This window comes from Alosa pseudoharengus, unplaced genomic scaffold (assembly GCF_046254945.1).
Source record: "Alosa pseudoharengus isolate Yale_2024_CS ecotype anadromous, Long Island Sound unplaced genomic scaffold, YU_APseudo_1.1 YU_APseudo_1.1_scf_15, whole genome shotgun sequence".
Lineage (NCBI taxonomy): Eukaryota > Metazoa > Chordata > Actinopteri > Clupeiformes > Clupeidae > Alosa > Alosa pseudoharengus.
The window spans coordinates 11,626,848-11,644,602 of record NW_027468620.1 but is presented as its reverse complement, the minus strand read 5'-3'; the positions used below and the strand labels follow the sequence as shown (position 1 = coordinate 11,644,602).

Genomic DNA, 17,755 nt, shown 5'->3' with positions numbered 1-17,755 from the left:
CAAAAGCAGGATTTCTTATAAGACCATGTTTAATGATTCATCGCATTCAAGTGAATGGGCTCATTAAATTGTGACATTTAAATACCAAATTGCAAAGCAATCAGCTCATAGCATGAACATTTCGGGGAGAAACTTTCCGGTATGGAGTAGCCTTCCCCCCAAAAAAACATCCCAAAAAAGCCAGCCTGAGGGGCTGACAACAGTCACCTCAAGTCCAAATGTGTGTGTAGGCCCTTGGTTATTCAAAGGCCTTGCTGAAGCTGCGTTTCTGTCCGAAACCCCCTCTTCCTCGACTTCCTCCTCCTCCTCCTCCTCCTCCCCATCTGTTGTTGCCGTTCCTGTTGCCAAATCCACGGCTGCTGCCTCCTCCTCCCCTACCACCAAAGGAGCGGCCACCAAAGCCGTTGGAGTTTCTGTCACCACGGTTACGCATGTTTTCCTCCATATCGGGCAGCTCTGTGGCAATGGTCAACTGACACCGACGACCGTCTGTCCAGGCGTCCTGAAAGTGCACAAAAAGGATTTTATTTCAGTCAGCGGCATATTCTAGAGATGGGGAATATTTGTGATCTGTTTTCTAGCTCAAAAGATCTGTTCATTCTCAAAAAACATGTGAACTTACTTCTACAAGTCAGCAGTACTGACCCAAAAAGCCTTGGCCAGAATTATCCATAATCTACTAATAGCCAAAACTGTCTCTTCTCCACGTAACCAGCAGTGGACCAAGGATCATCCATATTTTACTATGTTTAGGTCTTACTTAAAAATAAGTCTGTTTGCCGTAACATACGTATCCATATTAACAAAAATCTGTTAGTAATAGTAAGTAAGTATAAATTTATATGACCCCCAAAATATATATGCATATATGTAGTCTGTTAGACTTGCTCTTGGCTTGATGGCGTGCATGCAGATAGGCCCACTTCTGTCATCACGAACAATCAGTATTACCACTAAGCTTGCAAGTTAAGGCAGCAACATTAACTGAAGCATTTCATTGCCCTAACCTCTTTCTCACAGAATTGAGAGCTGACCATATTTAAAACACTGACTGATGCAGTCACTTACCCTATGATTTGATTTGGAGTTTTGTAAAAGATCTTCCTGCTGTTCTGACCCTAACTTTCACACTGAAGTCCAATAGCTGAAACAAGCACTTGTTAATTCTCATCCTTACTTGCATGAAAATGGAAGGCCATTCGAAGCAGGATTAACTGCCGTCATAGAAAGTACCTAACAGGGCAGCGTGGCATTGAGTGCAGTTTGAAACGGATCAAACACAGCTAGCATACTGTACATCTATCACAGAAAAAATGGCTAGCATACATCTGCTTGACTCGGACATGGACTCATTATACACGACTGCATTATACACGTTAAGGCAAGAAAACAGTCATTGGACTGTTGTGTAATTTGAAGCCTGCGAAGCCTCACATCCCCAAGCTTGAAATAATAATTTGCTGTGTACTGGTACTCTGCAGCTGCTTGGAAAACGAGCTTGTGTGTACACACATGGCATTTACAGGCTTGCATTCCAAACATTTGTCACTGTCCAGCTGATTAAGGTAACCAATAAAAATCACCCCCACACCTTACCTCCCTCTTCTGCTGGTTCTCACTCCCTAACACACACACATACTCACACACAGAGGTTTTCATACCTGATAGCTTTTCACCTTGTCGGACGGAACATCAAAACAGACACCCTACAGAAACAAATCAAAACACAAAGTTGTTACACCAAAATGTAACCAAAATTGTTACACCAAACCAAAATCACCTTGAAAGAATAGATTTGTTTTGATGTTTAAATGTAGGCAAAATCAGTGTCTTACCTTCCTTCCTTTAAGGAAAGTCATGCGCTGGATCTTATCGTCGATATCCTCCCCCAGTTGTTCCTTCAGGCAGCGCCAGCCGTAGCTGATGCTGTGCATCTCAATAGAGCAGGTCATAAGCATCGTTGTGTATCCCTGAAATAAGGGCAGACACCAAGCGGTCATTCAACAAAATACTGTACTTAGAACGAACTACAAGTGCCTACTCATACTTAAAAATAAAATACTGACAACCTGTTGGAAGGCTATTTAATAATTTAACGACACTTAATAGAACGACGTTGGTTTTTGGAACTTCCATAGAGTCCTTTTCTTTGCAAACACCGCGCTCTCCTGTTTGTTCTCTTGTTTGTTTTCTTGTGGGTGCGTGATCCAGGGAACTCACAGAAAATCACAGAATGGTTGCACTCCAAAAATCTTTCTTTCTTGCTTTTATTCCATTTAGCAACAGGGGTCAACGAACAATGTTCGTTTGTTAGTTGACCCCTGTTGCTAAATGGAATAAAAGCAAGAAAGAAAGATTTTTTGAAGTGCAACCATTCTGTGATTTTCTGGAACTTCCATAGAAACAGAGACTGTATAATACACTGTATAGCTTTGAGTATTGTCAAATTTGAATAACTTGGCCAAAAGCTATTGTAGCCTTCTTTCTGTTAAAGATCAACTGATCAGTGATTTATGCCTATCTGATCCGCCTTTTACCTTAAACAAAAGCTGGTACTGTGTTTCCTGAATACTTACATTCAAGCAAAAAATCTCCATTTGCCTACCAGTGTATGATGCTTGCATGAGGGAAACACCCCAAAACAATAGCACCCATGTAATTGCTGCTGTGTTGAGAAGTATTGCTCATGCAAGCATCATGCAACCATGCAAAAGAAATGAAACTAATTATATCTTACATTAGTAAAGCAGTCCTCTGACGTGCATGTCACAAGACATTTAAGTGAAAGTGCATGTATGCAATAAAGGCATAATAATAATTGACCTGTCGCTAAGCCCCGCCCCGCATTGTTACCGTGTGAAAAGACAGACAAACAAACCAGACTTGATTAGAAATACATTGTGGACAATGGCAGCTGACAGTATATGAAAGCAGGCTTTGAGGACGTTTTGGTCGAAAAAGGATTTACTTTCCTCCAGAAGCTATCAAAAGGGACTTAATTATGCTATGGAGGGGTGTATTCAAAACTTTAGAATACATACAAGGTGACAAGCAGTTGTGGCGAGTAGCCGTGCAAATCACTGTGCAAAAACCACTGGTTAATGCTAGCTAGCTAGCGGAAGATTGATACTAAGATATGTTAGGTTACGTTAATATTAGTGTTGTCACGATACCAAAATTATGACTTAAATTTATACCTGCCATAAATATCATGATGCTCGATACTGAAACGATACTACGGCGAAATCCTAAGATATCTGGAAAAGAAAGGACTCATACCTCCTCCAAGTGCACTTTTGTAATGTGCAGGTCAATTCTGGGTTCTAAACTTCCTACATAATTATTATTTTTATAGTCAGTAAAATAGTAGGCCTACTTTGTCTGATTAAGTCCTTTATTTTTTGTTATAGTTCATTTACATTGTGTTGTGTTTTGCCAATAAAGTAGCTTTAAATAGCCAAACTAGACTAGATCAAGGTCAGTGTTTAAATTACTGCATGCAAATCACTGAATGCTATGCAGAGGGGCCTAATCTTTAGGCCATCTGATGTACAGTATAGGCTTCCCTAGGCCTTCCCGTGTTCATGGGATTTCTTTGACAGTTGCAAAGGGAAAAATGTGAGGATAGTCTTCTTTGCGCCCAGTGTACAAGTACGACGTTCCAACCACTCAGGTCTTCGTGAGATAGGCCTAAACCATTACCTGTTGCAATATGTCTGTGTGCATTCCTACATTAGCCTACGTCTATTTCTTTGATAACATGATTTGCTACCACGTAACAATAAGCCGCTATTATTATTAGGACTCAACACGCTTTGGTGGTGGTATTATATGCTGTGGGCTTTAATTAGCGCATTTCGGGTAGCCTATCCTACATCTGGGCAATACTTATTGAACAAACTGCAGTCTACATGCCATGACAAATATTACCAGTAGTACTGACCGAACATGAAATAGATTGTTTACAAGTTATGGTAATGTTATTCTGGCGTGAACATTGAGCTTTCATCACGTTAGCACCCTATGATTACAGCTAGTTATGTCTCGTCAAAATGATTAGCTGCTACAGCTCATTATGTCTCGTCAAAATTCATTGATGAAGGAAGGTTCGCTTTATCCCAGAGAACCATACTCGTTTCACTTAGGCTAGACTAAAACAGAAGAGAAGAACTTGGCACTAACCATGTAGTCGTGTTTTCTATAGCATATTCGTCAACCTGTCGTTCTTTGAACAAAAATGTTGGGATATGTCTGCGAGGTGTTTAGCCAAGTTCCATGCGTAGCCTACTGCTTTTAAATGACTTTGAAACATATTTCACAAACGGGCCTCTGTGTACCTGATGGCTTGCCTTCACTATTATTAATTTTATTATATTTACACTATTATTTAATTTATTATTATAAAAACGTTGGAAATCGTATCGTTTTTTGCGTGAAGGCATCGTAATACCTTTTTAGTATCGATACACCGTGCAACACTAGTTAATATTTGATGTAGTAAGAATATAGTAGTTGGTTAATGAGCATTTTCATCTTGGGATTTAACAGGGAACCTGTGCCCACGTTGTTGGCTTAGTAGCCTAGCCTACATTACGTCGAGCTGTTGCAAACGCTAGAGACGTCCTGTAGGCTATTGTTGATGAAAATATACCCCGTTTTCTAGCCTCTCGGGGTACCGGCTATCAGTATTACACGTCCCCCTGCAAAACGTTTGACCATGGTTATCCGTTGGGGTTTTTTGAGTTAATAAACTCCATAAATAACCATTCATTTGTCATTTTATGCCTCCTCTCTGTTGTTTCCTATGGAGTTGTCCGAGCTGATGTCCGAGTCCCGTTGAGTCATTGGCTCATCAGTGTTCTAAGGGTGGCGCTTAGCTACAGGTCAACTGTGATAGTGAAAATGATCATTTGAATTGGGGGGGGGGGGGGTGGTACGTGTAGATGAGCCCTATGACCCCAAAGTCTGCCATGACCGGGCCTCAGGTCAAAGAAGTTTGAGAAAGGCTGGTCTATATAACCTGCATCAAAATAAGGTTTGCAAAGACCCAGTCAGTTACGTCACAATATGCACATTTGTTTAAATTCATACCTACGTAATCACCTTGACCAAAATTTTACTTTTTTATTTTACTTTGAATCTTGAAAAAAAAAAATATTGACCTACCTACCAACCCATTTTTTTTTTTTTTTGGCTGTTACGGCAAACAAAAATGTCTACTGTCTATTCCACGCGTACATACGGACACACACACACAAACTCACCGAATCAGAGTTGAGGAGGGACCTCTGCTCAAGGCTGGTAGCCCCAGAGATGTGAGCAAGGGCAGCCGCCAAGGCCTCCACCGCCCCCCTGTCCTCAATCAGCCTCTCCGCTGCCTCCCGGAAATATCCCACAGCAGCTGGAGGAACAGAGTCCAGAAATCTGCGAGACACACAAGGTAAACACCCCCAAATTAGCACTGGAACTAATGGAGACGCAGTCAAGCACATGGGCAGCCGTGGCCTACTGGTTAGCGCTTCGGACTTGTAACCGGAGGGTTGCTGGTTCGTACTGGTTCGAACCCCGACCAGTAGGCTGAAGTGCCCTTGAGCAAGGCACCTAACCCCTCACTGCTCCCTGAGCGCCGCTGTAGCTTGTAGTGTGTTTCACTAATTCACGGATTGGGATAAATGCAGAGACCAAATTTCCCTCACGGGATCAAAAGAGTATATATACTTACTTACTTATACATTAAAAGTCCAATTATTTGAATGAGGATGGAAACCCCTTTGGTTTGTTCCAATTAGCAAAGTACTGCAGCAGAACCATTAAGCTTCTGTACATTATACACAACAGTACACCAAGAAAATATAGCAAAAAACACTGTACGGTGTCCTGTCTACAATGCAGGCACTCTGATTATTAAACCTCTTCCTGAAAGAGCCATGCCATCCAGGTCCCTCCACAGATAGCCCTGCACTCACTTCACAGCATCTTTACTGGACGATTTGATGATGTCATTGGCTGTGGGCACACCGACACGCTTGAAGGTGATGCCTGCTTTCTGTTCGACGTTGCGGAGCTGGTCTTCCTCTTTGCGCTGGTAGAAACAGATACACACACCAGTCCTGCCCGCTCTGCCGGTACGGCCAGAGCGATGGATGTAGGAGTCCACGTCCTAAAGTCCAGGAGAGAACAATACGACATTTACTTCAAAATGCTGCCTCCTGTGCCCACCGGTCACCTTAACGTGTAAATATGCACAACTTAACTAGTTTGTTTCATTTCTTTGCGTTTCTAATATCTGTCTTAGTCTCTCTTAGTCAGTGTCTTTTTTCCCCTTCCTTCATTTTGGTTTGCTTTCAGCTTTACAACGTCATTTTAATGAACACAAAAGAGATCAGAAACCCATTCCACCCTGCTTCACTGGACTGGCATAATGGTCTAAAACTGATGAGGCACAAGAAACATTGAAGCAATGCTGCAGGGCAACGCTTCTGAGTATTGTGTCATGATTATCCAATCAAACACATAGAACCGGTTATGTTGTTGCCCGGCAGCAGCATTGCTCAAAAGGTTGACCCATGTATCATCACCTTAAGTGAGTCTTCCATCCACCATCAGTATTCAGGGTGAGGCTTAATTAACGGATCAAACGAAAGGTCACCTATTCTCTTAAATCAGTCAGAGCACAAAGAATGCACGTAAAGAAAGACACATTGGCATACTGGCAGCGTGCTTGACCTTATGTAATGTATGCATCACCAAATCCTATTTCCAAGAAGGAGACAAAAAAATGATGGGGGAGATAAGAAACACACACCTTGGGAGGAGAGCACTGCACCACCAGGTCAATCTCTGGGATGTCCAGTCCTCGCGCAGCGACATTGGTGGCTACCAAGACCTCAAAGGTGCCGTTTCTGAAGCCCTTTAATGTGATTTCCCTCTGCTTCTGAGGAATGTCCCCGTGAAGGGACTGACAACTCTGTTGAACAGTCAAAGATGGAGAGAAAACATCACACACACTGGAAAGATATGGCCTGACTGGAGAGGCCACCTCCTTACCATGGTTTTGCGGAAATTAAAGAGAAAAAATGCAGTAATGAGCTCAACTGCAGTAGGCATCACATGATCGCGGTATTGCAGTGATGCGGTTATCGTCACAGTCCTACTCTCCACAAATTATGTAAATTCTCTGACTGAGTTATATGGAATTTTAAAGATGTGGCATTGCTATTTAATTATTCAGAATGCGTCAGTCAGTTTAAGAGATAATTAATTCCATTTCCTCATCTTCTTCCAATGAAGGAAGAGGAGTGACAAATATGTCACGCAAAGGGGCAATCTATATATAAATTAAAAGAAAAATATGAAAACAAATCATAAAAATAAAAAGGCCTAAGGCTCGCTCGCATAGTAAGACTACATTAAGGACAATATCAATAATAAACAACAATGTCAAACTAGAAAATGTAATTTTGAGGAAATTACCAGTGCATGAAAATATAAACATACTGTATATTAACATAAAATGCAAAACAAACTTTTACTTGGAAACAGTTGGCAGGAGTCATAGTTGATAACTGACAGTTGAAATGTCTGAACAGTTAAATAGTTGAGTAGTTTAAATAGTTAAATTATTTAATAGTAAATTATTGTAGTGAGGACATTTATTTTGAAACAGTTGTGGGCAGAGGAAATAGTTGAACAGAATCTGTAGTCTTAAGAGAGACAGATTGTATGCTTAAAGCCTGAGACAGAGTATATAGTTTAAAAATTGAATTTAGATAGTGTAATGGATGTTGATAGACAGAAAGTTGAATGGATGTTGATAGGCAGATTGTTTAATGGATGTTGGTGAATAGTTTAATGGGTGGATGAGTGAATGGTTTGAAGAGGATGAATGGATAGAAAGTTGGATAGAATGTGCCTTATATCCTTGTAGAATGGAGAGACACAGAGAGTTGGCCTAGTGAAGCAGAAAGCAGTTGATACAGGTGCAATCAGTTTAACTGACTCTTTGATGGGTCCTAGTAGTGAGCAGCTGGAAGTTGATACAGGTGCAAATCAAGTTAATTAGTCCATTGTGATGTCATAGTGCTAATGCAAAGTCTATGGGGAAAAATAAGCTTGTTTTTTATTAATATCTCAAAAAGTATAAAGTTTACAAAAGTGAAAAATACATTCCCCATGTGTTTTCAAGACTTACGTTACAAAGTTTGAACGAAGTTTCTATGTTAAACAGTTAAAGCTGAATTAGACGCAGAAATTTGGTGAGAAGAAGAAGAAGAAGAAGAAGAAGAAGAAGAAGAAGAAGAAGAAGAAGAAGAAGAAGAAGAAGAAGAAGAAGAAGAAGAAGAAGAAGAAGAAGAAGAAGAAGAAGAAGAAGAAGAAGAAGAAGAAGAAGAAGAAGAAGAAGAAGAAGAAGAAGAAGAAGAAGAAGAAGAAGAAGAAGAAGAAGAAGAAGAAGAAGAAGAAGAAGAAGAAGAAGAAGAAGAAGAAGAAGACTTCGGATAACAGAACAGTGCATTTTCATGCACTGTAATTAATCAACAGCCTAATGGAAATAAAACAATATTTTACAAACCATACCACATAAGAAGTGCTTAATGAACTAAGTTTATATATAGTTTTACATTTTTATATTTTTTTATCAATGTGTAAATCTGTTCATTTGACCAGCAATAAGAACCCTAGCAAATGCTGAAGAGATATGGGGCTTGTGGGGTACCTGTTTGACGGCGCTGTGCATGGCGAGCTCGTTGGCCTCTTTCTTGGTTTCACAGAAGATGATTGAGCGGCCATGGCTTCCGCTGTATACCCGCACCACATCTCCGATGACTGCAGCCCTCTGAGACCAGTGGCAGGCTATGGCCAGGTGCTGAGGACGCGAGGAGAGGGGGGGGGGGGGGGGGGTAATGAGACAGGGCAGAAACAGCAAGCGATCACAACACCTGAGACACTAATCCACCACCAGGAAATGAATTCCTTCTGCTTTGAAGCAATCCTGCCAACTGTCTAAAGGCTAACGCTTGTAGTCACCCATCTGAAGAAGTTCCTTCAAACCAGGGGGTCAGGATTTGAAGGGTTAGCTTCAGCCACTTAGCATGCCATTTGGCCGCCGACATTTTTGAAAACATGGCGTTACATGGTTGCAACTTCCGGCACCAGTTTTTACATGCTGATTGGTAGATGACAGCTCATGCACGAGTTTAGTGTTGGGCACGAGCGTCCTCGCGCGGCCATGTTGGTTTGCATTTCTGGAAGACGACAAATAAAACTAGCCTACTTGGATTAAGCTACTGATACTTGACTTAATGCCTACATGGTTTAGGCTGTATTACCGGACTTTGTGGTAAATAAAAGAAAACATTTTAATGTTCGTCTGTACGGCGTTCGTCTGCCTGCAAATGTAGCCTAGGCTTAACAAGCTGCAAATTCACACTGGGTGCAGCAAAAATCCCAGCTATCCACACGTTTCTTACATACCATGTCTACTTAATTAATAGTAATTTTCGTTGGATAGCCTATTGCGTAATAGGCCTACAACCTGTCCAAATATAGTATTTAGGGATTATTATTTGTGAAGCCTAAAGTGACACAATATTGATTCGCATCGTTTATTATCACATATGAACATCACATTAAATAAGCTAGGACTTCAGAGATAGGGCAAACTTTACCACCATTCCCAAAATGTTATCCCAACCAATTAAATGAATTTGCGCTTATAACGAGGTGAAGCGCGTTCCCGAACAACTTCTTTTCCTCTGAGGGAATGTCCAATCTTCATCAACGACATACCGTTGTACCTTACGTTGTCTCCGTCTGTAACGTGGAATCTAATAGGCTAATTCTAGCTGGTGCCGGAAACGAACACCCATGAAACGCCATTTTCGTAAAGATGGCTGCGGTCAATTTCATGCTTTTTTGGCTGAAGTAGCTAGCCTAGCATGGGCCATTGAAATGAATGGGGGCGGGACTAAGTCACTCTCTCCAGTTATATATAATACCTCCATGCTTCAAACTCAAACAAAAGGTTTCCTTAGTTCTTAATCTAGATCACAAACAAAGCATACTTCTTAATATATCGGCTTTTCAGACTTGTTTATTTTGATGATCACATCTTCCAAGAACCAGACTTCAAGGCCAGTCGTGACGTTTCAAAAGGTTGAGATTGACTTGATGGATGCTAAGGATATGCAAGACCTGCATAGTTCACCCTCATTACTGATTCAAGCCTCAGGGGAAGTTCCACTGAGGGCATTTTTTAGAAGCAAGAACGAGGAAAGAAAACTACTGTGGAACCATCAAGTTGCCAAAGTTGTCATCATCAAATTAAGTCAATGAACACCTAAAGCATAACACCATGCACCTGTTCACACGGTCATATGGAACTTACTTCAACAGTGGTGGCAGCTTTCTGGGTTTTCTTGCCAATCAGATCAACATGCATGCACTGAGGTCGCATGTACTTTTTGGCGACGGCGTACACCCATGATGGGCAGGTGGCAGAGAAGAGAAGAGTCTGAGGGTTGCTTGGCGAGTCTGTGAATAAATCAGTTTAGGTTCAAGTACACCATGCTGATGTTTGCCAACAATAAACTAAACAAAGACCAAGGAATCTAATGGGTCAGGTTTCAGGGCAACATTTTATGAGCCTTTAAATGGTAAGACTGTAAATCAGTTTCACAGAGAATTTGTGATCATGAATTGAAGTAAGATGTAATATTTATTTTATACACACAAATGGCTTATTTCACTGAAATGTTTTTGTTCAAATCTGTGTTGATTAGCACTTCACCTTCACATAGATAAATCATTCACCGGACAGGTAACATGAAAAGATGCTGATTAAAGGACAATTCCGGTGCAAAATTAACCTAGGGGTTAAGAACACATGCGTACCGAGTTTGACTGTTCTCTAGGATATATGTTTTCATGCTAATCGAATGTGACCCATGTAAAATGTAAGCAAAATGTGTTGTTTATATTTTTGTTCAGTATCACAAATATGCAGAGTTGAAAAAACTGTCCTAAACAGACCTTTTTGATATGAGGTGGACAGGATCTCCTCTACCGAATCTGCGAAACCCATGTCAAGCATTTGGTCCACTTCATCCAGTACCACATGCTTCAGCAGGGACAAGTCCAGTTTGTTGTTCTCGAGATGGTCTTTGATTCTTCCAGGTGTTCCCACCAGCACATCAATACCATTTCTAATAGCGTCAACTGAGAATGAGAACAAAGACGACAATATAACTTCACCAGATAACCATGCACATGATGTCAAGTAACAAGGGAAAAACAAATTACCAACAGGGTCTCTTTAGTTCACTTCATCCGTGAAGAAAAATTCATATTCAAATATGTGATTATCGACACCAACGTCATACTTACTCTGGGGATTGTAAGAACTTCCTCCATAAAAACATGTAACAGACAGTTTCTTGGTGACATCTTTGAAGTCTTTAGCCACTTGAATGGCCAACTCTCTTGTTGGAGTCAGAACCAAAACCTGGAGGAATACAAGCAGTAAAAAAAAAAAAAAACTAAATTCAAAAACTCAAATATTTAGAAACTTAAATTCAAATAGACCCAAGGGACTACTGCGCTCTGGATACCGATATAGGCACACAAGGGTGCTTTTGAGTCTGCCAAGTCATACCTTTGGGGCTCTACCCCTTTTTTTGTCCTCTGCATCGGCCTGGATTTTCTCCACAAGGGGGATGGCAAAGGAGAATGTTTTTCCCGTCCCTGTTCTAGCCTGGGCGATCACATCTTTTCCATCGTAGACATGGTTAAAGGTCTTCGCTTGGATGTCAAACAGATATGTAACTCCTCGAGCTGCAGGCAGATGGCACCATAATCAAGCACATCATTATTTCAGTCAAGAAGCAACAGTATACAAACACAGCCCTTTACACAAAAAAGCAGAACTTAGAAGAAAAAGCAGGGGTCGTACACATTTCCAGAGAATTTCCATGACTTTTCCATGATTTTTTGACACATTTCCATGACCTTATATTCCTCAAAACATCACATCAACTAGCCTACTAGAATAGAAACCCATTCTTTTGAAACAGTCTGGGAAATCTGAATTAAAATTAGGCTTATCTATTTATTTATAATACCAAAAAAATATAGGCCAACACTGACACACCAGCAGGCACATTAGGCTATATTTCGGCCCTACATTAAATTAAGCAAAGTTGTGCGTTTCACTTTATTTGATCACCTACTGTAGACAAATACCCTCACATACCCACACCTTGAAATCCTGATTAATGTAATAGCCTGACCAATTACTAATCATCTCTTCTTCAACTCTGTCGGTTCATCATGACCAGTATCTTAATTGCCTGTTCAATTCCTGCAGCTTTGTAGCGCCACATACACTGGCTAGTGAGATGCAATGCTGAAGTTACGGGGCTGTAGCCTAAAGAACCCCAGTAGGCAACCACAAATGCAAAATGCCATCCAGCTGCAAAACTTCGCCTACATAATTTGTTGGCACACTCGCTACTGATATGCTGACGACAACCCATCCACGTTTCTGAATCTTCACAAAACTGACACGTAACAGTGAAAGAGATAATCTCAATGCAAACAACGTGGAATAGGCCTTACATGGCTAAACAACTGATTAAAAGGTTAATGTGCCAAACGTAAGATGACTATTATAAAAAACCTGTTTTATTTATCCAAGTAAAGCTAGACGTGATTAAATTGGTAGCCTATTTTCCTGGCATAGCACATAGCCTAGTACAACATTGAATTTAAAAGTTCAAACAAAGATAATTGGGCTTTCCGAAACATATCACTCCGCCCTCCGACTCCTATCCACCGTTTGTGTTCTACGGCAATGGGTAAAGTGAGTCGAATGAGTAGAGGGAGGGCAGAGTAGTTCCTTTCAGAAAAGGCCAATCTCTGGTCTCCGCGCGAAAGACACAAGAAAGTGTGCAACATGATCTGCCCAAACGCGATACATTTCAGTTGAATTGCAATGGGTGAAGCAAATTTCCATGACTTTTCCAAAACTTTGGGGTGTTTTTTTGTTTTCCAAAACTTTTCCAGGCCTGGAAATTGCCATTTTCAAATTCCATAACTTTACCAGTTTTTTTCAAAACATACAAACACTAAAAAAAGGAATTAATGTCATATAAACATAAATCTATAAACACAATTTTTTTTTTTCAGATTTTGTGTTTTCTCTAAATTACTTGTCTGAGGACAGATTCTCCCACATTCTCAATATCCAGGGTGATAATTGAAATCACTGACAAAGTCATATTTTCATATCAAAAGGAAATAAACACACTTAGGTTACACTGGCAATTTCTTTATATGACCTTGGGCCATTCTGACCAACAATGTAACCCTTTGATTACACAAGACTGTACCTTTGAGGAGATTGATTGTGTTTTGGGATATCCTGAAGTTTTTGAATGCTCCTTCTTTCTGTTCTGGTGTTTCCTTTTAGTTTATAGGGAAAGAGAAGGCAAGAGGAACACACAATGTAAACAATGACTTGTAATTTCACAACCACTTTTTTATAGGTTGTACAACATTCTTTTTAATGCAGATTTAGCCTAAATGTAATCATTACAGTGGTTTCCAAACTTTTATGGCTCACGGCACCCCTAAACATATCTCTCTCTCCATCCACGGCACCCCTATTTGTTTTACTTTTTACTCTCAACCTCCTATTGTGCATTATTTGTATACCATTTTATTTAACCATATGTTGGATAGGCCATGACTGCTTTTATTATAAATGCATTACTATGAGAAGATGAGGTTTCTCATTTTTGTTTTATTTAAATGAACCATTCTCTTTAATTCAACTCATTTAATAGAACTTTTGAAAAAATAGTGAACAGAATATGAACAGAAATATCAGGAATAGGCCTTCAACTAAAGGCGAGACACTACAGGTGAATAGGGTAAACTTTTTAACTAGCAGATATCACTATGAAACTTCCCCAGTTGATTACTTACATTAATATGACAAAAAAATGTATTACAAGTTTTCTGTAATTTATAAATATGCAAATTAGATGTTATCATATTATGTGCTAATTTGCATACATTTTAAAACACGAAATCTGAGCTTTAGATAAAGCCAGGTTCAAAATGATTATTTCATTGTGTTCAATTATTAGATGGGAAAAATAGAGGGATGTACGGATATCTACTTTTGTAATCCTGTAAATCAGAATATACTGTAAAAAAAAAACCTCAGTAAAAGTCTTGTAGATATAGTTACGTACTGAAAAGTTTGGTGTATGTACTGTAAGTGCTTCTGAAATGGAGATTTTGTGCTCAGAGTGCGAGGAAACTCAATTTGAGAAAACAGTCTTGAAACACAGCCAATGAGATTCCATTGTAAGCCTAGACTCGCCCTTGAACTTCTGCGATTGGCTGCTGATACTAAGGAAGTGTCCATATTTGGATTGCACATCGTCATGCAGGAAACAGCTTTCCAATGGTACTACACATGATGTTTTGAATCACGGTCGTGGTAGTGCATGAAACGTTAGAATACTAACTTTTGGTGAATTTAGGAGAAATAATGGCGCAAGTGGACAAAATATAATGAAATAAACACCTAAATGTGTAAATTAGACTTTGTTGTAGTAGTAGTGTGAAAGAATACATGCTAAGTTAGCAAACTAGCCCATAATCCCATAATTGGCCAGTGCATTAAAAAAACAGTGTTTGTACCTGCCGTGTCTAACCATAAAACGGTCTGTCCTCTCTCACAACTGTATTTTAAAAATTGATATTATGGCTAATTTCTTTTCTTTTTTTAAATAAAATAAAAATAGATCATTAAATGATCAAGCTTTGGACCATTCCGTGGCACCCCTGAGTATACGTCACGGCAAAATTTCCAAAGAATGTTTGTTTGTATACACTTCTGTTAAGCAGATGTTTGACAGGGTTTGTTTCTGGGTCGGTATGGGGGATTATGTATGTGCTTTTGAACTTGACTTAGAAAATAAAAATAATTGTTCAAAAATCCAAAGAAACATGGATCCTTGCGTGACAATTAGTTTGCATAGTGCAAGGAAAGTAGGGGGCATATACTTCTGATGGCAGAGCCTTGAGGATATGGCAATATCACACACAAGAGACTACATCAAATAGGGAACGTACCATTTCCTTCTCACTGTCACTGCAGGAATCCTCACTAGACTGTGCTGGTGTGGTAGATGTGGAATGTCCATTGGTTTTTGCTATGAGCTTAGGCGTCACTGCCAGGTTTCCATTGGCTGTTGATGTTGCATCTTTTTTGATCTTTTTCTTTTTCTGAGAAAGAATTTCAAAAACGAATTTATAAATGCACAGTACAGGCTTGTGATCTCACAAAGTGGGTATTGGCAAAAACAATACATGGAAGTGAACAAATAATGGAATAGCTTTACCACAATAATTTGGTCTTCTATAGAGTCACCATCAAGCCCTTCAGTGGAAGGCTTCACTTTCGTGTTGCCGTTTACATCAGTCAAATCTCCCAAGGCTGTGTCCCGTTTCTCCTTTTTCTTCTTTTTGGGAGTTGGTGGCTCACATTCATCAGGTTGTTCTTCAGCCACCTGTTTCTTTTTCTTGATCTTTCCATCCTTGGTCTTATCCTTCTTGGCTTTCTACAAATTGTGACATAAGACATTAATTATTTTGTATTTCAGAGAATAATACAATTCAAAACTAGAACTCCCAGAAGAGGTAGAAAAAGGAAACACTACAAATAAAAAAGTTCAGAGTAGATATCAGTACTGTACACTGACACATCAAGTTCTTCAACTACAACAAATGTTTATTAGTATACTAGTAGGCTAATCTAATGTTTGTTTTTTTTAATGCCCGTACGTTCAATGATACAACTTCAATGTCTGTTTGGAAGTGCCAGGTCGCAAAACATACTAAAAAACAATTGACCTCACAACATCCTGGCATTTACCAACACCACTTGGCATCATCCACGACCGCATCCAAGCCTACTGTAACCTATGTAAGCTGCTACGTGTTGAACACAAATTAAACTATTGCTAGCCGGCTAAAATACACCTGCCGTTATCTGTAACGCCTCTACAACTTCCGTAGTGGAGTCGGCTTCACCTAGAAATATAAAATATCCATCTAAACTTGAACTTCAATACGACAAAGTTGGCATATTTAAATGGCTAGTCAGACACGTGGCTCGCCTAAAAGCCTACATGTGTTTTCAGGGCCCCGGTCCACGTGCATCACACACGTACATGTCTCAGACTACAAACAAAACATTCGGAATGTCTGGAAGAAAAATACACACACATCTGACCCTTGATTGATCTACGATTAAGATCGAACAATGTTACTGACACGTCGAATGCTATTTTGCTTTCGAGAAAAAATTGAAGCCGCAAACTCTAACCCGATCGTAGCTAGGCTAACGTTAGCCAACTCGTTTGCGGCTACAAAGCGAACGTGTTGATATGATCATGACATTTTTCTTACTTTTACTTTTGCAGGCGTATCCATATCGTCAATGCCGATTAGAGTGGCGTTTTCAGGATCTTCAAAAAGTTTTGACGGCATTCTTGTTGTTGACCCGCTTAGGTGGACACAGCCTGATTCCACGGGCGAGGTCCGGAAAAGGAAGTTGTCTTCCGTACTGCAAAACACATGCAGCGATACACTATGGCAAGTGCTAGTGGCCAAACCGAGCAGCTCTGCAAATGGCCTACCTGCAGAATTTGAAGATAAGCTTTTAAAAAAAAAAAAACTCAACAAATAATCGGAATGAATATTGATCTTTATCTACATCTGCTGCAACAGTTGAGGGTCATTCCACGAAAACGTGTCATTTTATGTCCCTCAAACAAAAGTGTCTTGCAAAGCTGAATTAACAATATTTTTTTCATAATTATTTTATATTTTAGGAAATATAATAATGGTAAAAATAAATTATTTACTTTTTAAAGGATTTTAAGCACTTTTCGTATTAGGAATATTGCAAAAGCTGTAAAAATGGCTTGTCCCTCGGTATGACTTGTCTAGTATCACTGGCTATTTAGGATTAAAAAAGTCAAATTATCATAAAAATAAATACTTGTACAAAAAGACTCAAGTGTTTGTTCATGGATCATTAAACAATTTTATTTGGAATGTTTTTAAAATTATGAAAAAATCAACATTTTACATTTGTCCCCATGTTGTCGTCAACCCTGTTACTTTTGGATAAAAACCCCTTTGGAGAAAATGAACTGTGCCAAAAGTTACATCATTTTCAGGAAGTGATATCCCCTGCCTTCCAGGAAGTTAATGGTGAAAAGACCAGAAAAGTGTTGTTCTCTTTTAATGACTTTTATTACGGTTTTGCTCCGTCTGACAGAAGGGGACAAGCTAGTTTTGTCAACCCTGTTACCACAAAATCATGCATTAAAAAATAATTTGATTGAAAATTTAAATGTAAATATTTAACAGCATTTTAACCTCTCTTGAAATGCACACCATGTGGTGTCCTGGTGTCCACCACATGGCTAGTAATGGCTGCCAATAACAATATTTCATCAACCCTGTTACTGTCAATCCTAAAATCTAATAATTAATGTGTTCAACTCCAGAATTATTTATGTAACACATAATTATTTGTATAATATTCATGAATAGTTACAAGAGCACTCATTATTTTATAATAATATATGTGTTTTTTTTGGTAACAGGGTTGACATAGCACACATACCTCCATTGACTATTTGTTAAAGTAAATAAATAAATAAATAAGATA

General features: G+C 39.4%; 1 protein-coding gene across 1 annotated transcript; it reads right to left on the bottom strand.

Moving 5' to 3' along the window:
- Positions 1 to 11: 11 nt before the first annotated feature.
- ddx21 (DEAD (Asp-Glu-Ala-Asp) box helicase 21) lies at positions 12 to 16,635 on the bottom strand. Its single transcript, XM_076285549.1, has 15 exons — positions 16,483 to 16,635; positions 15,414 to 15,632; positions 15,145 to 15,297; positions 13,386 to 13,458; positions 11,651 to 11,829; positions 11,383 to 11,500; positions 11,029 to 11,214; positions 10,385 to 10,530; positions 8,714 to 8,863; positions 6,806 to 6,967; positions 5,967 to 6,160; positions 5,265 to 5,424; positions 1,836 to 1,970; positions 1,662 to 1,706; positions 12 to 502 (listed from the first exon to the last, which is right to left on the bottom strand). Exons 1-15 carry the CDS (start codon positions 16,561 to 16,563, stop codon positions 239 to 241), a joined length of 2,265 nt encoding a protein of 754 aa, XP_076141664.1. The 5' UTR covers positions 16,564 to 16,635; the 3' UTR covers positions 12 to 238.
- Positions 16,636 to 17,755: the final 1,120 nt, after the last annotated feature.